At 38.0% G+C, this 24390-nt stretch overlaps 2 protein-coding genes across 2 annotated transcripts in view; one reads left to right on the top strand and one right to left on the bottom strand.

Annotated features, from left to right (window-relative positions):
• The window catches only part of LOC119649891 (frizzled-2), a 354344-nt gene that overhangs the window by 292018 nt on the left and 37936 nt on the right, over nt 1–24390 (top strand). Inside the window, exon 4 of the mRNA XM_038052281.1 lies at nt 12639–12879. The gene's annotated coding sequence lies outside the window, so the exon portion shown is untranslated. The remainder of the gene's footprint in view (nt 1–12638; nt 12880–24390) is intronic.
• On the bottom strand, nt 13725–14354 carry LOC119649892 (vasotab-like). Its single transcript, XM_038052282.1, has 3 exons — nt 14206–14354; nt 13996–14151; nt 13725–13933 (listed from the first exon to the last, which is right to left on the bottom strand). The coding sequence occupies exons 1-3, from the start codon at nt 14240–14242 to the stop codon at nt 13818–13820; spliced, it is 309 nt and encodes a 102-aa protein (XP_037908210.1). The 5' UTR covers nt 14243–14354; the 3' UTR covers nt 13725–13817.

Here is a 24390-nt window from a genome sequence, read left to right on the forward strand (position 1 = left end):
CAATATTAAGCAAATATGTATGTGATTTGTTGGACCAGAAGTCTGTCAATTTTTGTGTCCTTTTTTCAACGGCTGAAACTCATGATTTTTAACTTTCTGTATTGATTTAATCACACCCCAGAGCACCTCCGCTCGAAAATCACTGGAAAACTGAATCACAAGTGAAAATGTCTACTTTACCTACCGCTGGTGCAGGGATAATTCAGTTCAATTACATTGGCAATAATTCAGTCAATAACAATTCTGATATCAATTATTACTGTGGAACTGACAACAGGAACCCCTTTGATTACGTATCAAGGGAAAAGCTCCTGCATGAATACCGAATGCCTGGGACAGAATTTACCATAAAACTCGTTAATTGATTGTTATACTTCCACAGTGTACTGTGAACAAGTGGTTCGAAGTGGGAACAATATTTATATTGAATTCTGTTTTATTTTCGCGAAAATGAGTATCTCAAGTGTAAATGACCGCGACAACTGCGCGCTGATATATAAATTGTCTGAATCTATAGTTAATTTCTTCAATAAAATTTCTAAAAATAAATCAGATTTATCAAACCCATTACAGTTCAAGTGTGGTGACCATTCAGTGATTGTGATAGGAGTAATAATGGCTTTTGTGAGAAATGCAACCTACTGTGTATGGACGTCTAGAAATTAAAATGATAATTTTGCACTAAAATTAGCACTCCATGTCTAAAATCCCGAGTTTCGAAGAACTTTTAAAAAACTGATAAGGTCTGGTGAGGAGCCATAATTTTGACTTAATTTTCATGCAATTGAACAAAATGGCCCGAGTGGATGTTGCTGCCTTAAAACTGATAATAATTGATAATACATAAAACGTCTAATTTTATTTGGAAATATTGAATTTGATTTTTCAAGTAAAAAATATGTTTCCTGTTCTAATTTTATTTATTCTCGATAGACCTTACTTATCGGAAATTCAAGCGCATAGACGGCATTCCGGGTATTGATTTACGTAATAGCAGTCAAATTTATTGACCCGAAATTCCATATTATTAGAAATGAGAGTATGTTAATACTGATAATTGCGATATCTGTCTCGGAACGCATGATTATAACTTCTCAGCGCAAATAGCAATCTACTTTTTCTGGAGATTTTTGTGGATGAGTTTTCGCCAATATTTTGAAGGGGCAAAAAGAGAAGAATATTATGTAGTACTCCCGACCTAATATTTTAAAACTATAATAATGGTGTTTATTGTATAATATAATATATAATACTAAGGAATAAGAAAATGAAAAACATTACTCGAAGTGTCTACATTTAGCCTTGGTACAAGCTTTAAGACAATTCGCTAGTCACCTATCGCGGTAAACCCGCCATCCAGTTCGACCTGTCAGTTATGCCTGAATAATCCGCATTTTACCGGCGGCCGTAACGTGAATGGGAGGTTATGGCCTGTCATCAAATGAAACATAATTTGGCCAATCGGTCAGATATGTTTGCTTAGGCTGTGAGTGAGAATTTTTTGTTTGTATAGGATATGAACGAGAATTTTGTGGGCATTTTTATCACTGGTGAATATTTCCGATAAATGCTCACACCCAAAAATATCTCAAATTCTTGTCTCAAGGTCTTTCATGCCCAGAGTTGAACTAATAATGTTGGGGTTTGCCGATACATGGATTGTGCATTCAGTGCAACTGGTGGATGGGTGCATTGCAGGTTATTTCGGCGCAACCGACGGGCTGAACTGTACGTGGTTGGCGGGCTGGACACATTATGTTCATAGGGAAATTTTCCACTGTTCATTTTAATGCTTTCCTAAGCGAGATTAAAGTCTGAACTAGTAGAATTCCAATTGTCTGCAGAAATAAAACTGGGGACGATGGTGTCGAGCTAGATTTAAGTTAGCCGAGCATTATGTTTCGATGCAGACTCCTGTTGAAACCCCCAATGATGATTTTTGAAAAGGGGTTGCCTAAGAGATATACTGCTGCCGATGGTTTTATCCCTTTTTCACTGAAATGCATGCTTATGACACCCTCGCTGACATTTCATTAAACCAAGGCTGATTTCTTTGAACTCTTGAAGCTTATTTTGACGATAGCGCATAAACTCCGTCATTCTGCTATTTAAATATCGCCTCTATGACGAAAATTTTTCCATCAGAAAACAATAGATCATTCGATGCTACGTACTCTTGCAAAGGCCCTTTGAATTTTACTGCTCTATTTTTGATTAAGCCCCCTGTCAGCAAATATTCCGTACATCTTTTGTAAGCTGAATTTTTCGATATTCCCATGTCAGGGGACATGGTTTTTTGTGTATGCTGAAGATAACCCAGATTCACAAAATGCAAATGTTTTGATGGTCTGACATTACAGTGGCGGCGGGTTTGGAATTTCGTCTTAACGTTAACGAAAATGAGTGAAATTTCTGAGGAAATATACTATGTGATGCGTTTCTACATGGAAACAACCCTTCACGAATATGTAAAAAAAAGTTGTGAAGCTCACGGTGCGGATGCTGAAGGCGGAGTGGTTTATTCGATTTGGTCCAGAATCACCCATTGGTTGACCAGCCACAGCCAATGTTTGCAACTGGTCAAGCTAGAACCGCATACAATCTGCCATAAAGTAAATAGCCAATGTATTGAAAATCAACTATGTGACAGTTTGGGATTATTTGGAAAAGACTGTCTACTCACAGAAAGTAGACGTTTACCTGCTATGTAAATTTACCAAGGGATAGCCTCATACGCCCAGAACATCATTGGCCCATACCAAAGAGGCTTCACTCCAGGCAAATCGGCAACAGATCAGATTTTCTCTCTGCGGCAAGCGATGGAAAAACATCAAACCGCATTAGTCAAACGGGAAGAATAAAGATAGGAGAATAAAGATAGGAGAATACAACTTTGACTGCCTCCTAAACTATGCAGCTCCATTAAAATTGAAAAAGAAAACAGTCTGTTATAGATATGAAATTTGCACGGTTTAATTGGCTCTAACTCTCAAAAAGCAACTCGTCCTTATATATATATATATATATATGCACGTGATGTATGCTTCGATTACAATTATTTGTTAACAACTCACTAGAATTTATTACTGTTTATTTTTTTAGTTTAGCTTTTTTGCGAATATATTAACTATTAAATCAGCAGAAAATTATTTCTATTTTAAATAATAATTTTTATTGAATTATTTGGTTAACAGTATTTCAGAAACCATTTTTCACCTCTTCTATGCGAGATCCTATACAACTGGCTTCCGAAATTCTGTAAATATCACAATTCAATTAAAATGTTTAATGTAAGATGGAACAATCTTCAATTGATTTTCACCTGCCTCTGCAAAAAACGCCAATCAGCCTCAATTACGTGTTTATTCTTCATTACCGTGTTCCCAACTGTATAGGTGACTTTGTTTCGAAGAATCGTCAATCGTTTTATTTCATTTCAAATCTAAGTTCTGGAGAACAATATACCATTTGCATTTCCTACCTATAAAACTGATTGGTTTTGCAATTCGTATTATTGATACTGTCGAATGAAAGCTTGACTCACGCCACTCTTTGTGTTTAAAAGACTAAAACAAAGTTTGTTTTACAAAAAAACCAAAAACATAGTTGCTCGTAGCTTCAAACATGTCAAGTTTCACCCTAGTTGAAGACTTTCGTGGGAAAACTTTAAAAAACCTTATTTCAATAAAGCATTGCTGAGAGTTATAGATTGTTCCTTGAGGTTTAGCGCAGTCAGGTCGTAACTCAGAAAGCTCGTAAATGATATTTTTTTAAAAGACGACTACAGTTTCATTCAAGTCAGAGGCCACTCATCAGACGCTGCCTTTGGCACGGGAGCAGTGTTCCCGAAGTAGGTGTCGAATTCGAAACACGTCATGACTACGACTTATATCCAGGGGGAAACTGTCTGCTCTTTCTGACCAAAATCATCCGAAGCTGAAATATTTCTTATTTGGAATGGGGAGATCCCTGAATCTGCCATCCACTTGATAGCAGACCAGACAAATCGGGGGAAACCGTAGCCGTTGTTTTTTTTTTTTAATTGTTAACTTTGTGTGTCACTCCAAAACGAGGAGCTCATGCACCAGAAAAATGAGATGCAGCTTCTCTCTAATTGGTTCGTTCCGCCATAAAATGGATGGCGGATTCAGGGCTCCCTCCATTCCAACCATAAATGACGCCTAAAAGCGGTGATTGTGGTGTAGCAACAACAAAAATTTGGGGAAAATATTTAAAGAAATGACAAAAATGATTGAATAAATAAATGTACATAGTATTTGACAGGCCATTGTTGGCTACTTTTCTTGTTTATCAACATAATACGCTGTTAAATATAATTATCATTGTGTTTCATAGGCGCCTAGTTTCCTAGTGTTCCAGAGTTCCTCCAGCACTACAAAGCCTTTCATCTATCATATGATGGCTCTCATCCAGGATGTGCTTAGTCACCACTGATTTTGTCAGGGTTTAATCCTTTCTTTACTGCCTACCTCTGCCTTTCTCAGATGTTCTTTCAACCTCATAGCTACTAAATTGGTAGATCCCACATTTTTCTCATAAATGCTTCCTGCTATTAACTGAGGTTAACCTGTTCGTCGTTTTTTTTTTTTGGCGCTCCCCCAACCTACCAAAAATTTTCTTTTGTTTGTGGGCTGCGGTTGCGCGCATGACAGTCAATCTCTTTTTTCCTTTCCAGTTTTCCGGCTTAACATGAATTCAATCGTAAAGGTTTTGAATCCATTTAACTTAACTGTCTAACATGTAACTTCAGGCCGTAACATTGTTTTGAAGTGGAACCAAGATCGTGTTGCTTATTAGGGAGTGCATTCATGATTATAAACATTGAGTGTATTTCTGTGTCCATTAAATTCTTCCGAGTTTGATTGAGTGTATTCTAGTTCATATTTATTGACTCTACGCTATTGTTCACATGTTGTATCCATCCTCTTGGTAGCTTGTTGGTTTCTTTCAGTCCTATGTTTTTAGAAAATATTCCGCTAAACGTGAAATAATTTTCGTATCTTTGTATTTGAAAGTGCAAACCTGGAAGCATTATTGGATGAGCATCCAATTGAGACTTTTGAACAACCATTTTTGACCGTCTAGATGGACCAGAAAAGATCCGGGCACAAAAAGTGGAATCTGTATGAAGATACTGAAAACGAGAAATCATTTGTGAAATATTACTGGTTAGGCAAAAATAACTATGATTGAAGATGAAAACTATACTTAAATTGACAATCCAAAAAAAAACATACATAAACATGCATCAGCTATGAGAAACACAGCGCATTTCTGGGATAACAGGGAAGTTGTGTTACGAACTATTCCCAGTAAAGCCACTGAATATCATCCCTACTTCTTCTTGGGGGACGATCAGATCCAAGTCTGTAGCGATTCGTCTGAAATGGCTCTTGTCACAGAGCCTGACCGGAGGTTATCTGGTATCATAAGGAACCGCAATAGCCTTCGAAAACCTACGTTTTAGGATGAATCTTGGCATAAGGAAGGATATTCTTTTGAACTGATGTGGATAGTTGTAGTTGTGGTTATACCTATATCTCATGCTTCAATTTATTGTGAGCTCAATGTGTGTAGTTGCACTTTGCAATTTGCAGCCGTTGCTTATCTCGTATTTGAACTACGACTTCTATGTTATTCATGGCGGAGGAATAATTATGACCATAAATTCAATTCGTGACTGAAGAAGAAGTGAATTTATGCGTACGTAGTGGATACTCATATAAAACCCATAAACATTTACTGCGAACTCTTTAAATATGGAAGAACGACTACTGGCCACCTACCAAAAACACGATGATTAAATTTTTCTACATATCTATGTTTGACTCGTTGTTGCAAAATTCTTAAAAAACTATCTAGAAAACATCGAATGAAACGTCCTATACCATTCCCCTTATTCAAAAAAAGATAGTGGATACCTTCAAATTCCAATCAATACAGTGCACGCTTTCAGCTGTTCTTATGGGAAGGTGGAAATTTCTTTGATAAATAGTTGGCCTTAAGATATCAACTATTTTGGCGTGGGAACTGTAGTATAGTTGATGGTGCAATTGTTAGCTCAAAAATAAAATCTTATTTGATTACAAAAATCAGTGCCTGATTGAAATTTTTAACCAAAAGTCGCAAATCAATGAGCAGACACACGAAGAACTTCATTAAATTGGGCTTTGATCTCTTCATTCTCGTCATATTTATCAATCTTGCATAAAATGCAAATGGAAGTACGTTGTATTTTTCAAAGCGTCCTGAAGTTGATTTGGCATCATGTGAATGTCTGATTTGTTTTTATGAATTTTCCGATCCATGTTACAGATTTTCAGTGTCCATCCACATCCATTATTTATATTATTTTTTGCACAATCATATTCACCAATCCAAAGATTTTTTCAATCCACAGTTGTTATACAAGGACAGATTTTAACTTCTGAGGATGCAATTAAAGATGCTGATATGGACAGCAGTCTATCTATCTAACTAAATTTAACGGAGTACCCTCAGTTTAGTAGGACCCTTTTTATCAACTTGAAAACTTTAAAATGGAATTACAATTTTTTCGTAGTTAATACTTTAGTGTAGTGAAAACCACACAACTTAGTTCGAAGTATGCTGGACAGGATGAAAGCAAATAGATACAACTACCCACCCTTTTGTGAAAATGTGGTCTCGAAACTGGAGCACTTTGTCACCCTTGTGACTTGTTGGAGGGTGTATTAAACCTGCATTCCAAAATTTGAATAATTTGGTGTACTTTAAATCAAATGATATGTCACTAATTTAATTTTAAATATTTCTTTCAGTTTTTCCGTTTATTCTAACCAAATTCAGAGTTTCAGTGACATAATGAACATTTTTTCGTTATTTGTATGACTTCATCTACTGAGTCATTTAATTCTTTTCTTTAAATCTGATTGTGTCCTCATCCGGTAATGATATTGCAAGCGAGTTGTGTGGTCTATTTCACCAACGTTCACTGACGTAGATTACTGGAAGAAATTTGTCTGAGTCACAATTGTAATTTTACTCATAATGTCAAGTTGTCTTCATCCAGTGAGGTTTTTGCCATCAGTTGGCGGGATCCCTTAAACCACTCGAACATTCTTGGTAGAATTACCCATTGCTAGCATGAAAATGCCCCTCCTATGAATAATCGACTTAAAAAATAGAAAGTAAGTGGATGAAATTGTTATGTCGTCCAGCGGTAAATTCATATTGATAACCGTCAAAATCGTGACATTCCATGACACGGATATACGAGCACTTAACTAGAAACTACTAGGCGAATACAGATTCACGAAATATTTTTGTGTCATGGCATGACATTTTCAGCGAACTTAAGCAACTTAAGCAATAATATTTAAAAAAAAACACATCAGCCATTAACCATTAAATAAAGAAAGAAATTCAACACTGTTTACTTGGATCCAGTCACAGTTGCGACGTGTCCAACTTCTGTATCCAGATATTTGATAAGCAATCTATGGTGTAGAATATTGTCTTGACTTAACAATTCCGGTACGTAAGTCTCTAAATTTATGCCGGAAAGTGTTCAGATCAAATTATTTTTGAGAAATCATTGAATTTCTTGAAATTCTCTAATCAAAAACGCCAGCTGGCGGTGGCGTCTCCTCTTTATCACTTTAAAATTTCATTCGACAGTAGTTCCGTACTTGAACATATCTATTCTATTTGTTTGCTAATCCCCTTTACCATTGCTTTATGGATTTCTCCGTTCTAATGCCTCATCATAAGGTGCGCCTTCGGTCACTTAGATATCAGATAAGTGATCAGTGATGTAAACATATTAAGGATTTATTATAGACCTCTTATTCTCGAAGCTTGTGGTCTGGAACACAAAACGGTTCACCATCCTTGATTTGATCCTTTTCATTGTTCAGGGTTGCTAATATTTAGTTGATAGAAAGGGTAAAACTGCGGGGGGGGGGGGGTGAGGAGGCCATGACAGGGTTACATAAATTAAGGTACCATTCTCAGAAACTACCCATCAGAGAAATCAGCAAGAAGTTATGATGATGCCTAGACCCGTAGAATGCAATAATATAGGCTTTAATATGAAGCAACATACTGAAAAGTTCGGTGAAAACCCTACTATCATTAACAAAGTTACAGTAGATCTCTTTTGCGTCAAATTGATGCTCCTAAGAGTATAAAGTGTCAGTACCACATCGAGCTATCCATAAATGAAACTATCGGGTACCCAAATATTATTACATAAAAGATCAACCTGAATCGCCGAACCTACGGTTACCGACTTATTTTCAATGTAAAAACGGAATATATAAAATCACTTTTTTCATGCAATGGCAATAATTCGTTGGAGGCTGCCAGCTATCTATTAGTCGCATTAGTTGACTCCTGGCTGTATGTATTACCTCCTGTGGCTGTTCTATGCACTTCTTTGGACAGGCATAGAATTGCAGTAAATACATAAGTGGGAGGAAAACCCTCGTTTTTTCTTGACTACTGGTATCTGAACGAATGCCCTTGATAGAAATAACGGTATACTCATATAATTTTCGGCAATGCAATTTCTAAGGAGTGTAGATAAAGATACACTCGTTATGGTTTGTAGAAACATGTGGTAGTTTATCGTAGATTGAGCTTTAGAAAAATAGCTGGGATACTGTGAAACTCATGTCCATTTTTCCGATTAAAATACAAACGCGCAGGAAGCTCGCTCTCAAGGGAACAGTAGATAAATCGTACGCAAAACATTCATTCCTGCAAAACTTAAGCTTCAACTTCGGAATTATCTACGTCTGCATCTTTTCGACTGTTTGCTCTACGTCTGCGCCTTCCTTGAATCGGAACATACGTTTTTTTACATGACTCTTCTAATTTCCACAATAAAAGTAATACAGCTAATATTAATTGTTAATAATTTAGATGCATAGTTTTAAAAATGGAAATATAAAATTCGAGGAATGTTTCTTTCGAATTTTTGTTTAAGTTTAATTACTTTAAAAATGTACCCAAAATGCGAGGTTTTTTTTGGATGGTCAAGGGGGCGTAAAATGTTATTTACTCAAAGCGATCATCCCATGTGCGGATCCGGAAAACCGATCTTTGTGTGGCTTTAATTATATGTAGTTCGGAAATGACAGTGTTAAACAGGTTTATGTCGATCGCGGTAATGAAACGCGAATTTGCCGGTCCGAACGACATTCAAATGATATCGCTAGAAAAGCGAAAATTGAAGTCAAGGCTTTACTTGCGTTTGTCCGTGTCTGTCTGTCTGTCTGTTTCACCCAATTTATTTGGAAACGACTGAAAAAATTATCACGAAATTTGGTGGGAATACGTGGTCTGTGAATCCCTTTACATACAGTAAGTGGCCCATTTTTTGTTGAGGTTAAAGGGGGCTCTCAGTACATGTGAAAGGGGGGTGTATCTTTTTTTCTACAGGATATATTCCTGTGGGGTATAAGGCGGAAGGGCTCAATTAGTACTTTTCGAATCTGATTATATTTTTGGTACTGGGGAGGACAGTACATAGGGGAGTGAAGGATCAAAATGTGTGCCCCAAATAGTGTAACAGGTCTCGTTCTCAGAACTTATCCAACCGAAAATCCTGAAAATAAAAATCACAACCAAATCTAGCTCTCAAAATACATCCCTTTCCAGTTAACTAAAGTTAATAATAATATATACCACATTTTGGAAATTTACTCGAAACCCCTCTCCTGTAAATTCAAAATGGCGCGGTTATAAGTAACATAGTGCACAATTTCGGAAAGTTTCTCGAAAATCCTGTTGTTTTTAGCAAAGTTATAGAAGGTTTGTGTATGTGTGTATGATCATCAGATAATGTGAACTCGAATGATCGGCGGATTTGAGTTTGGAGATATATATGTATATCAAGAAATATTTTGAAATGAGTTATATACGAATGGGAAACCGTGCGGAAATTTCTCACACAACATGAGCACAATTTTTTATGCCCGAAGCGTCCAGTCTCCTGTATTTCGACTTGTTTTATACATCAAAGAAGCCGTGAAAAAGCACCAAAATTTACAAAAAAAGTGTAACAAGGCACCAAAAATTTACCCTTCAATATTAATATGATAATTGGCGAAAAAAAATATTGACGTACTCCACGCGTTAAAATACCGTTTTTTTAAAGATGAGTGGCACCGGAAAACCACTTTTTTTGGAGATGGGTGAATAAGGTGTTTTATACTTGAAAAATAAACTTTTATATCGGGCTGGAGGAAATGTCACGCATACTCAAGGTATTAATAAATATGTATATGGTGGAAAATTCACATTTGCATCTTTATTCAGTTCTTCACAAAAAAATCCCAAAGTAAGCGAAAAAAAGCTGCCTTCACAAGGGATGACCCCCTTAAGAAACAATTGAAATGAACTACAATAAATCGACTAAAAAAAATCAAGATAGTAGTCCATGGTCAATTTTCCTCAAAACAAAATAAATTTTGAGCGTTTCTCCCTATTTTACTTATTCTTATAGCACTTTATGAACTAAAAAATCAATCTCGGACAATTTTCCAGGCCTTTGACATACTGATACATAACTCAGTCATGAAATGAGTGTACATAAATAACTTTTTTTGGTTTTGATTGTCTATCCTCTTTCGTCCTCCATTCGCGTCCAGTTCATCAAGTATCAGTATCAAAAATGTTCACTAACGATAAAGATGCCCATAATATTCTCGCTCACAGCCTAAACACGGCGCGTTGGTTGAGGGGGTAGAACGTCAGCCTCCCAATCTCGCTCTGGGTTCGAATCCCAGTCATCATGAGTATATGTGTTCGTCTTGTGTTTGTCGCGCTGTTGTGAACTTATCACTTGCACAGCATTATCTGTGATGATAGTTAAACTGAAGCACAATCTGACTGTATGGATACCCTATACTCCACCAAGGAGTAAACAGGAAACATTACATCCCAAACAAATATGTCTGGGTCATTGCCCAAACCAATTTTCAATCGATCATCGGTCGCCTAAACAGTCAAAATTGACAGACCAACTGCATCGCATCCACATTACGGCCGTAGATCAAATGCGGACTCTACAGGTGGAATTGGCAGGCCGAAATGATTTCGGGCTTTAAACATTAAAGAGGATTTTTTGACGGGAAAAAAATATAGAACTTTGATTTTTTTTAAGATATATTCGTTAACATCTCAATAGTTTGGAAAAAAATGTCAGTCATAAATCTCCAAAAGGATATGAGTAGTACCACTCCGCAAACACCTATCTTAAAGAAGGTTGTTAAGTGTCTCCATTATTCTGGTTGATTGGCTTACCTGAAATCAAAAAAATCAAACGTCACCCGTGTGTCGGATCCGCGGAATCGATTTTGGCATCAATTGTATCTAGATATAGTTTAGAATATATGGGCAAAGTGATTTTTTGAAATTCGGAGTCGTTCGGAAATTACAGTGTTAAACACGTAGTAAGCCACATGCCAGATTTATGTTGATCGCCGTAATAAAGCACGTATTTATCGGTCGGAATGACGTTCCAATGACTTCACTAAATGGGCAAGAATTCAAGCCCAGGCTGTACATGTGTTTCTTGAAGAAACCCAAGGTTTATGGACTAGGTATAGCAGATTAATGATCAGTTAAAATTTTATGATTAAAAATCACATTCTACTTTTTAAATGCGTTTTTCGCGAAACTGCATATTGAAAATTTGCTGCCACCATAGCCCAAAATCTATAGAACGGAATTCTTTGAAATTTTCACGATTTATTCAGAACATATTTCTACGGTCCGCAAACTAGGATAATTGCGATTCATTCAGTAGTTTTTTTATTCATTAAAGCAGCGTTAAAAAACGTAAAAATTCACAAAAAAAGTTTAACACGGACCAAAAATTGAGCTTAAAAATTTTTTAATAATCCTAGTTTGGGGACTGTAGTTGACTTTTTTCTTTAAACTGATCGCAGCGTCCTCTAGTGGGACAGCAGAAAACACCTTTTTCTTGGAAATGGGTGTATAAATTGCTCTGTATTTCAATAATGAATTATGCTATCGAGCTGGAAAATTATTACGCATGCTCAAGGTATTAATAAATATATGGTGAAAAATTCGTATTTGTATCTTTGTCCAATTCCTCACAAAAAAATTTCTAACAAAAGCAAAAAAAAACGGCCTTCACACGGCATGACCCCCTTAAGGTGATGGAATGAACTAGGATTATGGGAAAGAAATAAAACCGAATCTATCATTAAATTTTCAAAGCAATCGTTCAAACCCTTATTGAGATACCGTAGAGAGTTTTGAGGAAAACGAGTTTGAAAACTCAAATAAAACTCTCTGCATTGCCCGGTCCATAGAGAACTGCTTCATCTATCTCTTGAAAGTCTCTTGCATCAATTCTACCTTGTTTTAGGTCACCATTCATGCGCCGCTCGAAGCGTACATTTGGGAAGCAGTTTATACAAAATCCGTCACATGGGGTGACCCCGTTAAAGGGATGACCCTGGAGAAATAAACCGCTTTTCTACTTAACGAAATTTGTCCTTACATTTATACGCGATTCCATTATTTATTTATTAGATTGAATTAATTTCATTTATCCCCGCAAGCTGTTATAACTCTCCCCATTATTTCCATTGTTACAGATTGCCCAGAATTAAGTAGTCGATCGGAAGAAATAATATTCAACATCGGACAATCTTCAACCAAACAACAACGAACTGCCGAGTATAAAGCAAACCGACATAAACGGAGACGTGTCGTTGGGAAGCAACGACCAGTTTACCATTTTATTAGGTTGCGAGACATAAAAAAAGATAGTTTAATGTAAATGTTTGCACCAATGTAATTACAATTACGATAAATCCCCACCGAACGAACATTATGGTGAGTCCAAGATTTTATTACGTAATTTTCTAATTTGATAAGAACTGGAATAGTCAGTTTATCTTGTTTTCGTCTAGTTTCCTTTTTGCCTAGTTTGGGACTTGAAACTCGAGCGCGCCTAGTTATCTAACTTCCTAAAAGTACCTTGTGCATGTGTGGGCAGTATCAAAGGGGTTTTATGCATACCACCCGAGAGTTAAACTCTCTGTGATTTTGTTGATTGTGAAGAAATTTAAAACCTGCCTTTTTATTACTCAAATAACTTCAAATAATGAATATCCCCTTTCAGTAAATGTCATCTTAAAGGTGTTATCCGATACTTTGTATGATTCTATCTCTCGTTCTGAACACTTGAAATTGTAACCACATTGCTGTGAGGATGGAGTTGGTTGCTTTTGGGTTTTCATCTTCGTTTTGCTTTTGTGAGTCAGTTCTACCTTTCTTCGTACCAGCGCAAGAAGACATGGCTTAAGAAAGGCTCGGGGATTCGATATAAGAGTTTATAATAAAATATAACCATCTCCGGATTTTCGTTGAGATTAAAGTTATTCGACGACCAAATCAGAAAAGATGCAATTCTAGAGTCAGTTTATCCGAAATATCTCACCTTGTCTACTGCAAAGCAAAAATTGAAATATAAATATTCTAAAGTTGAATGAAAATTTCAGATGCACTAAGACAAGAAATTACTGGTTCCCGAAATACAATATTTGCATTCCAATAATACAATATTTCTTCTTTAATCTTTATTGATTTTCAAAAATTGAAGAAAAAACCTTAATATATGTATTTTTCGAATATTTGCATTTATAGAATTCATAAACTACACAAGCTTCTACGCTATGGAAATGTTAAAGCTTCCTTTCTGAAAAAAGTTGATTTATTTCAACCATTTGCTAAGATATCATTACCATTGCAAAAGTATTCAATTACATCTTTTACAAAATGTCCAACAACGAAACTTTCACATATTCCTCATTGTTGACTTTCTTCCCACGATCTCTACCTCTTGGCGGTCTTCCCTCTGGGCATTCACCCCTTCTCCCTTGCAAATCTGTAAAGGATTTTCTAGCTTCTAGCAGAAATATTTTTCAGTAAAATCTCATGCATCCGCACCTAAATTCTGTCGACAGTTGAAACTATTCAATTCGCATTGGTTTCCGAATTCCCTATATCGTCCGTACAGCACAGTGCACACAGGATCATACTCTAAAGAACAATAGGTTGGGCAGCGTTGCGTTTTGACTGGGTGGTCTCCAGCAGCAATGGTTACTATGGAAATAATTTATTGCTTAAACCTGTTGAAATTTAATCTATGCTACTTACTTATTGCTAGCAGCAATATTTGTACTTGAATTATCATCTTGTGAATCGCGTTCAGTACTAGAGAAGTTCTAGACTGTAACGCCCTTTATACGAATAAACCCCACCTTGAGAATGACATCACATGAAAGTGAAAAGGGGCAGATAAATATTTTTTGCGTCATCCGTTTTGTTCGTTGGGGGAAAGTATATGGTGAATATAAACAGATTATTATTGATATCGAAGTAGAACAGCAGACCCTGATATGCAAATTGATTAAAAGATAATTCCTTTATGTTGGCTGAAATTATGGGAGCATCTGGATGGCATAACATAATGGAAGTCGTCAGCAATTGTTTTATTTTCGGGTCATTTATTTGTGGAAATGATATGTTAACTTCATAGCCTTGGTAAGGAAATGTATTTCTAGGTCAGATATGTGTAGTGTGGTCCGTAGTGCATTAACCTTTCACTAACTCAGGTTGTATAAAATATATTTTTGGCCATTCAAAAATTCTTCATCTATCTGTTTCTTTGTAAAGAAGTGCCTCAATCAGCTACCAAAATGAAAATATAGAGTATTCAACATCCTCTAAATTGAGCAGATGGCCCATCGTTGCCGGTTTGACGAAATGTGCTTTGGCTTTTTCCAAGTCTTCAGGAAAAGTTTAGAGTCTACCTATTGCTCTATGCCATCTAGAGCAATCTACTCTTGGACAATAGATACCATTCCATGACATAACCAGTAATAGAGTTGTCGCCCTGTTTTAAAGCTTGACCTAACCACTGTCATTTTTGCCTTCCAATCAACATCTTTACAGATCCGTGTCCAGAGTACACCGATGACAAGGGGGAGGCAGTAGTTAACGAGGATTTGAAGCCTTTGTGGTCGTTTTCCATATAGTACTTGCATACAACAGCACTGAAAAATCTCAACTTGATATTGGTATTGTGGTACTTGTGTTTCCAGATTTTGAACGAAACGAAACATCGAAGGCGGATTTAGCGCTCTTAATGCGCCCGGTGACGTCAAGCTTGGTATCACCGTCGGCAGAAGCAACCGTACCAAGAAAGGCAAACTGATCTGCACCATCCATGTCCTGCTAGTGAATGTACATGGGAAAAGAACGACAAAAGCAAGTGAAGTGGAGATCTGAACTACGAACGCTGTTCCAAAATGATCCGCAAGACGTTGATGTACATGGCCAGTACAACAGGCACTAGAACGAAACTCAGCCTGCTTTCTGTCGGACAAATTATCGAAATGTCCACTATAGGATAGTCTTAGCGATAACCTTTACGAAGTATAACACTCGGGCAAGTCCCACCTTTTACGAATGAAATGGGTTGTCAAGGTAACCTACCGTAACAGCGCCTCCCAAGAAAGCCGAAATTATCTCAACGGTCAATGCGTTAAAGTGGAGACTTGACGGTTTTCCCACGAAACTGCTGATCGCAGTTGCTGCGGTCTCTGCTTCCCGACCTCAGTGGAAAACGAGATAATCCTCAAGGTATCCTTCGTGAGTGGCACAGTTGGGGAGTTATTTGCGTGCTTCTTGCAGTCATGAAATCGGAATGAATATTATAAATGTGTTTGCTTATAGATCTATAGAAAAGGCTAATCGGTTTGAAACAAGAGCCCTGAAGGAAACTGATCCCCGCTCCCCAAAGTGGCCTGTGGGAATTACCTCTTGCTCTTACTCTCTCGATAGGCTGGACCTGAAACCATTATTGCAATTGAATTATTAATTTAGAAATTGATGAAAAAAGTTATACATAATGCCTCATTTCTTATATCTATCTTGGTCAAGTCCTGATCAATTCATTCTTTTTTTATGAAATCGCGTTTGGGTTTCATTTTCAAAGGCTGCGTATTATCCTTCAGAATAAAGGAAATGTTCTGATTTTTTTTTGCTGCATACAGTTTCACATAATTTTGTTTGCCATTCCACTTCTTAAATCTCGATCGAGCGCAATGCTGACCATATTGCCTCCTATTGTACCGTTACGGTCTTGAATGAAGTGCTCTAACACAATTCAAGGCCCTGATCCAACATGGATTGTTGCGCCAACGATTATTATTATTATTATTCCACTTCCACTTTTTTTGAAATTTTGCCCTAAGGTTTTTATCTATGCCATCGATGTCATAAAGTTGAAAGACGTACTGCCTAAACAAGTCAAACGCATTTGTTCTTCTTCAGTTTTTGTCCCGTTCAGACCACCAACACATCTTGATTGGCTTCACCACTTTGATTGTAATGAGACTGGAGATTCGGGGGTAGCCAAGTTATCACCAGCTTCAAAGTGACAAAATTTGACGTTTTGGGTCTGTGTATCTAAGTGTGGAGTTGCTGAAATATCGGGCGACGTTCATTTGATCTCGCCTCTTTTTTAGTCGGATCATGAAAGTGGGTCTGGCCTTTGGTAATTCGCAAATTTATTATCACCGTACTAACTACAGTAGCATATGGACGATCGTGGCTGGAAAAGGTGAATAGCTGTTTTCTTAGTTCAGGCAGTACACTCAAGGACACTCGTACCTGGATTCTTTGAATTGCTTTCACTACCGAAATAAATCCCTAAGGTTTACGTCCCACTATGAATTAATCAATCGAAGACGCTCCTTTCAACAGTCATACCGACCACCCTTCAACATAAAACCGCTGTATTCTGGCTAACCCTGCCGATACTGTTGCAGCGTGGTTTGCTCTAACCGATCTATAAATAAGATGATCCTGTGGCTGCCCTTGGTTGGGGGCACTTTTGCCTCCGAAGTGTGCGTTTCCCTGTCAGACTTGAGAAATTTTATTTCGGCAACCAATTTAACTGTCTTGTGGAAGCGTGCTATCATAGCTTCAGCAAAAGTGGACCCTTGCGGAGTAGTAATTGGCAAAGTGTCTCTTCCCAGAATGTTGAAGTACATATTTTGGATGCAGAGAGGTATCAGTTTTCAGTTGAGTTCGAGCAGAAGCATTTACAGCCGCGCTTGCTAACTTCGTTTCCATTCAAGGATTGGTCCCTCGTGTATTATCTAGGTTGGGCCAGAGCATTCCTCCGACGAGATTTTCTTAAAGGTTTTCGAAAAATGCGCAGAAATATGTACAATGTGGAAACCTTGGTTAACTGCAATTGTTGCCAAGATTTTGGGCAACTGATATCAGCATAAAAAATAGACCGGACAAATCAGAAAGTTTTGATAGATACAATATAGAAAGCCGCGGAAGACGGAAATAGGAAGTATAGGTGCCACAAAAATTTTGAATGTCAGACATGAGTGGGTGACGAAACAGAAAAGAATCAATAATAATTAGAGCAGTGATGGTTAACTAAATAATTTGGAATTTCGGCCTAAAAGACTCAGAGAAGAATAATGAGGTTATCAGGACCGTAATCCTCACAAAGTACAGAAAATAAAAGGTTGTGATTCTCAACATATAACAAAAGAAAACAAAATCGACAACTTTTGCCCGAAGCCCGAAATCCCGAGCACAAGCAGCACAAGTTAAATTTTGTCAAACCTCTTCTTCTTTAGACTATTCTCCAGTAGCAAATCCGGCTGATCTGGATCAGGTTCATCATTTCGCTTGGTCAAAGGCTTGGTCTGTGTCAAATCAAAACGGTTTGCAAATCATCGCCTTTGGGTCGTTTTTGATTACATTAGATGCTGAAAAAAGCACACAAATGCCCCAAATAAGGCGCTTCTTTTGTAATTTCTCGGTGTTTTCCTCATTTTGGACGAGGTAGTAATGAGCTATGACAGTAATCCAGCGCAACATCCTCGCCAGAACCGTGAGCCAGTATTCATTACTTTTCATGATGGTCAACTAGCCATTGATATAACTTTGAACTTTTGGAACTTTTTCGAGCTTTTGGGTAAAGAAAACATAGCGACCTCATTTCAATAGGTTAGAAAATAATTCCCTTTCTAAGCTCTTATTTGAAGTTTATGGGGAAGATGCACTGTGCTTGGTATTTAGCAAAACGAGGTTTGGAGGGCCATCTTAACTTCATCTTAAAGCCGCTTCAACGACTGTTGATAAAGTGCTTAATCCATGAGGAAGGAATGGTGGGATGGCAGAAGACGCGAAACCGTATAGATCAAGATGTGGGAAGTGCAGGAGAGTGTGAGGAGTTCCACATTAAAAAAAAGTAACTTCAAGGAAATCACAAAATCGTTGAGGCGAATTAATAATATCAAACCGACTTTGTGAATTGTGCGATAGCCAGAGGAAGTTATCTCAAAAACCTAAAGAAATGACAAATTTGACCGTGAAAGTCCATTCACAAATAATATAACTCCGACGAAGTATCTCGACACACGCTTCTATGCCGCTGTGATAGCCAGGTTTGGGAATCTGGGAAGGTCGTTTTGGAAATTTCAGTCTGTCTTATTTCAAAATTTTGGGTATGATCTGGTGTGTTTAGATGTCGCGCAAAGTTGGGACCCAAGGGGCGCAAACTTGAAAATGGAAAATAAAAAGCCGCCTCAGTCGCACGCGTAGAGCCCTGGTGCACGCCTTTTTATAATTCAGGTTTTGGCGCGGTCGAAACACAGGGGATTAAGACCATACGATATTTTATTAATGATTTGAGAGACCCATTCCCCCCCTCCAACATTCTCGAGCCTGCCTAGCACTTAGTGGAACTGCAGTATTTGCGGGCACACTTTCATGGTTTAATTCGCCATTTAGGTTTTTGGGATAAGTCTGCTCTCTTCGTTGGCAGACTTTTCTACATCGCGCACACTCACGTAAATCATTACAGACTCCAACGCGCTAATCAGATATCCCTTTCAGAAAGAAGTGGAAGGTCGCATTTATTAGGCCAGTTGAACAGAGCGAAGTTTAAGTCACCACAGAGAATGAAGAGGAGGGGTCAGATAGTCTATCTAAGAATTCTTGATCTAAATCTGAAGGCCTAGGAGGACATGAAATACAATTTAATATAGTATTAGGAGGTTGGAAAACATGCGTTAAGTTCGGGGGGGGGGGGGGGCGGAGATTAACTGCTGTTAACACGTCTTCACCAGTGGACTTACTTCAGTTGATTCATAGCGAAGAATCGACTATTCTCTGGGGAAACAGTTTACAATTATGCGTCTTTTCAGAAAAGGAATGCAAATAATTTGAAATTCCACAGCTTGATTTTAATGTCCTTTACACTTTGATAAAAGAGTTTTAAGCGGCAATCGATCGGCGAGGTAAGCAAAGAGCCTTAAATTCCTTTGGCTTCCCCAAGGCTCAATGAGTACTCCTTTCGGTCGAAAAATAGATTGGGCCACGGCGTTAACTATGGAGGAATACATCACAATCAGGGTTGTTTGTCACCTTGCACTCGACAAATTTGAATGAGCTGAGCGGGTGCTAATTATTATACATTTCAAAACGTTGCCCAAAGAATTATCCTATATGAATCCAGAGAAGAGTTTTTTTTAGATAGAATGACTTTTTTTTAGACTGAAGATTTCCGCCAAAGCTACTCGACTTTGATTGCACCGCCGTATCCCTCTCACGACACACTTTATGTACCGTTTGGGGATGGCAATGGCAATTCATCACATACTGCTTCGATAATTTTCTTCAAAACCGGTAGAGCCTGAAAGTCGCTCACTATAAATGACACCTTTCCGCTTTCGCTTATTGAAATGGGGTCTCACCTAATTTGAAATTAATTTAGTAGTAGTTTCAAAGTAAGTATACCAAGCATTGATTGAGAACCGAGCTGTTACTCGTACCACCGTCGAGTTCACTATTCGCGGCTAAATACTCCGTTTTCCTTTCCTTGGAATATGATCATCTAATCGGTCGTTGTCTACAAGATGCCAGAGGTGTTAACCTTCATAATGACTTCGACTGTTGAGGTCTCTTCCAGAATTAGCATCGCTGCAGCCGGATAGTTTTCTAACTTTCCCCGCTGGGAAAGGTAGGCGGTGTAGTCCCTTTTCCAGCACTCTCAATGAATCTACTGACTGGCGTAGTTGAGGTCTATATGACATGTTATTACTGATAGATATATTAGGCTGCGGACAAGTTGGCGATGTTCAACGTTTTTGACGCTCTTCTCGCCTCGGTGTTCACTTGAGAGTGGAGGTCGTCGTGTGAGGGTATCGCCTTCAAAATCTGCGGCCAAACCTCTGAGGCGAAGATATGTAAGTGGTTTCCTCCATAGCGCCAAAAAAGCAAGTAATTTTTATGTCAAACTGTCCCAGGAGGATCCTCGTTGAAGTTGTTGTTGCCTTTGGGTTTGCCGGTAGTTCTCTGATTTCGCTTTGACAGCTGTGATAGACTTTCCTCTTGGTAACTTTACATTCTGTCCTGTAACCATTGATCTTAGTTACCTAATCTATAAGAAAATCATTTTCTGCTTTAGGGTCTAATTTGTAACAATTTTCATCTAGGCCAGTTACGAAAACAATGGTGTTCTGCTACTTCGTCGATATCGGTTGTGAACATCGTCGTCGACGTTGTTTATTTTGCTGGTGTAGATGACTTTTCAATCGACGTTTCGTACTTGGCTGAACCCAATGCAGAGTGATTCTGGCGTCGGGATACCTCAAGCAGGCATACTTCGTTCTAAAAGATTTTCTATCAGAGTCGAAGAGCATCTTTAATAAAAGCGAAATGTTTTGAATAAATTCCAGGACACTTCGCCAACATCTTTGCGAAACTCACTGATGGTTTTCTCAAACATTTATCTATCCTAAACTGATGTTGCCTGTGATGATGGCTCGGTTGGCGAAGGTGGAAAGAAATACGTGTAATGACGCATCACGGACTTCAATAAGACATTGCCTTTGTATCCTTACAATAAAGTAGTCGCTCCTGATTCACCCTAATGAGATCTCTTATCCAAATTTGTCAATAAAATCACAAATGTTAATTTTACATCCAACTGTCTACTTCCATCTTTGCTGATTCCCTATAAAGTCAACGCAGAGGCAACATTTTAATATTCCCAACACTGATTGAATCAACAATCAATTGCAACATTAAAACATCGATGCATATTTGTCCGCTTCCCGGCATGTCTTGCACCCTAGCATGATTGGATACTTCTTGCGTTGACACTTATTCCGGCGTGGCCATTAATTGATATTCAAGGAGTGTTTACCCATTTTCATAAAATAGTACTTGGAGAACAAAATGACTACCGCACTGTATATGGGTAGATGGGAATAGACATAGTGAGTGGATGGATTGCAAGAGATGGTTAATTCCGAGGACGATCCGTATGTTAAAGAAGTCGCGAGTTGTGGTGTTGGTAAACAACTTCCCAAGAATATTTTCATTTTGGTTTTTGCGCTTGATAGCACAGTCAAGTGTGCTCTTAACACGCCGCGAAGATATCATGTCGCGCAATGTTGCTTTGGGTATTTGTATTTGTGCAAAAACTACCTTGCGCGGTTTGAGTCCGCTTGCTCCATCACCTCAATAACTCCCTATGCTGCCATTGGTCGTATTTATCGCCTTCAGATTTATTTCCATTATCAACAGGTCGTTAACGGTAAGAGATTCATCTTTTTATGTCTTGTTCGGTGCAGAAATGGATTTTTCTTGAAACTAAGATATATATGGGATTTTCTTTTATTATTTATAGAGAAAAAGGGACATGCATGAATAAACCAAAGGAGAGCGGACACTCAGATAAAATATTCTACTGAAATTGAAATATTCATGGCGGAAAGAGCAGTATCGTTTTGGTAATCGTTTCAAGAAAAATCTGAAAGCATTTTACATTAAATGTAGCGAGAGAAATACCTCATCATGGCTTCTGCGCTGGATAAGGCAGGCCTGCAGATATCTAGTTGAAGCTGAAGCACGGAAGGTTGATTCTGCGATCTTGTGTTCGATAAGACAATTCATCTAATTTAGAAACCACGCGCTACTTTGTTAGCTTTAACCGATATGGATGTAGATTAAATTCATTAATGGAAAAGTGACTAGCATTTTTTGCTGCACACCTGGCCTCTGGTATATCAGAAGGTTGCTTGGTTATAAACGACTGCATTGAAAGTAAACTGAAACTAATTAGCACTAGTAACTCACCGATCTGGGATTATATCTCATTCTATCTTTTGATGTATGGAAATGCTGATAAGGGCAGCATTTTTGTCTCAATGACACTTAGTCTGAAACATTAGGCCAAGTATACAGTCTTATAGAAGTATAAGTGTGTGTACATATTACTTTTGCATCCTGGCTATTCTTCAAGCCGAAATAGGATGATTACAGTTACAGGAGTTACACAATCCTTGCGAACGCATATATACCGTAAACCACCAGTCTCAACATTTGAATTGTTTGCGAACAACCATGGGGGTGTAAAGATGAGCATATTATTTGCAGTGGCCTTCTTATTGGCCATGGTGGATAATCAGGTCAAAGCTACTGGAAAGCCTTTAACTAATCGTGCATGTCTGTCATTGATAAAATGCAAGTTCACTTAATTGTCCCATCAGCACGTGTTCTGTTTTTCTCTGCGTTAGCCAGGCTCGGGAATATGAAAGTGCTATTTTAGGCACTTCGGCGTTCCACACGTCATGTATTATACAAGGTAATATGTCTTAAAGTCATGATACGTCTGGGATGAATCTGTTATCCTTGTCTGTCGAAAAAGTATCATATTGAATTATGGTTGGGATTTAGTTCCGGATTTCAGCATTTTGAACAATAATTTTTTGCCTGCACAAAATTGTTTTTCGAAGTCAAAACCGACTCGTTCATAATTGCATGAGTTCGTCACGCAAATTGTTCGCTTCGGCATAACTTCACTCATCCAGGTTGCTAGCCACCCTTTCACCGGCACGAGATATTTGTTTCGTCCTTTGTCAAAGACCGGATATCTAGCAAGGGATAATTCAAAGCAATGTTTCTTTTCTAACGGGGCGAAAATTAGGTAATCTTTCACGAAAATTCCAATGCTGGTTACCAATGGAGGCTGCTAAGTTATTCTATTTGATGCGGAACTAATAGTAATGTTAGTACTATACGATCATGGTTTAACTATGGTTTTTCATTCATTTTAGAGGGCTTGAACTTTTTGGTATCCCCTAGCTCAGTTCTCATTTTTAAGAGATTTTCTCAATACTGGTTATTTCATTTTTAACAACTTTCAATAAATAAGTGCATAAGTTCGCCAACATACCGCCAAAAATATTTGCTTGCTAATGGATAAGGTGATGTCCATTGTTGAATTTGGAGGGGAATTACTGTGTATATCCAAGCCTGACGATAGGCGGGTGAAAAGGGGCCGGAGTTATCCCAGGGGCCGGAATAGACATTTCAGTGAAAAAGGGATATGGCAAGACCACCTCTCAGAATTTTCATCCTAAATCCGTATAATTTCCATCCCGGGTTCCGTTTTCCCACATAATTTTCACCTTAGGCTCCGATTCTCTCTCTGCGGTCCTGTGTAAACTATAGTTTAAAGCCAAAATAGACCCATTTTCCTGTCTGTTCTGTTTGGGCTTCATATGAACAGGAAATCATTTAAGTTAGTTTCAAGTGCTGCAGAAGTAAGAAGTAACCTATGCTTTGGATTTTTGCTACTAGATTGATGTTACCAAAGCTTAGCTCCAACCAGCTAATAAAACATTTTCTCAGAGACGAAAACTTGATAGGAGAATCCTATTCCCTTCACATCATTTGTGGTTGTTGGAACGCAAGCATAGTCCAAAGCATTACTTCTTTTAGTTTCTATGCTACGCTTGTTTGGCACACTTTTCCTTGTCGAGGACCAGTTTCTTCGTCAAGAGTGTATCAGTTTAAGAAGTCCATCTCGAGTCAAAGGTTAGTCCTTTTTTCATCGCTTTAAATGTATCTCTTGATCTGAAAGCGTAGGTTGTAAAATTACTGACTTCGGTTTTTGGATCAAAATCCGGTTAATTCAGTCAGAATCACCGTTGAACTAATTTTGAGAGCTTCCTGAGTTTTCTTCTCTGTTTTGTTAATTTTAGTAATAATTTGGGTTACTTGCTGAATTCCAATAATGGATTTGATGCAACTGCGAGGGTCAACGACAGGCAGTTGGCGGTGGTTCTATATCCATTAGAAAATCCACTCAATAGTGACCTTAGAATCAGATTTCACTTTGACATTTGGCACTCCGTCACATCACCTCTTACCAAAAAATGCCACCATAATATCAATGAGATTGAGCCTCTTCTCTTTGTTTCAGAACCTCAACACTACCTAACTTGTCACCTT

Source organism: Hermetia illucens, chromosome 2, assembly GCF_905115235.1.
Source record: "Hermetia illucens chromosome 2, iHerIll2.2.curated.20191125, whole genome shotgun sequence".
NCBI lineage: Eukaryota > Metazoa > Arthropoda > Insecta > Diptera > Stratiomyidae > Hermetia > Hermetia illucens.

Bases quoted from the DNA above. Each gene is read 5' to 3' on its own strand.
- LOC119649892 (XM_038052282.1), bottom strand. From the start codon at position 14,242: ATGATAATTCAAGTACAAATATTGCTGCTAGCAATAA. The intron at 14,152-14,205 runs GTAAGTAGCATA...TTATTTCCATAG, and splicing joins AATATTGCTGCTAGCAATAA to TAACCATTGCTGCTGGAGAC. The intron at 13,934-13,995 runs GTGCGGATGCAT...AATCCTTTACAG, and splicing joins CAACTGTCGACAGAATTTAG to ATTTGCAAGGGAGAAGGGGT.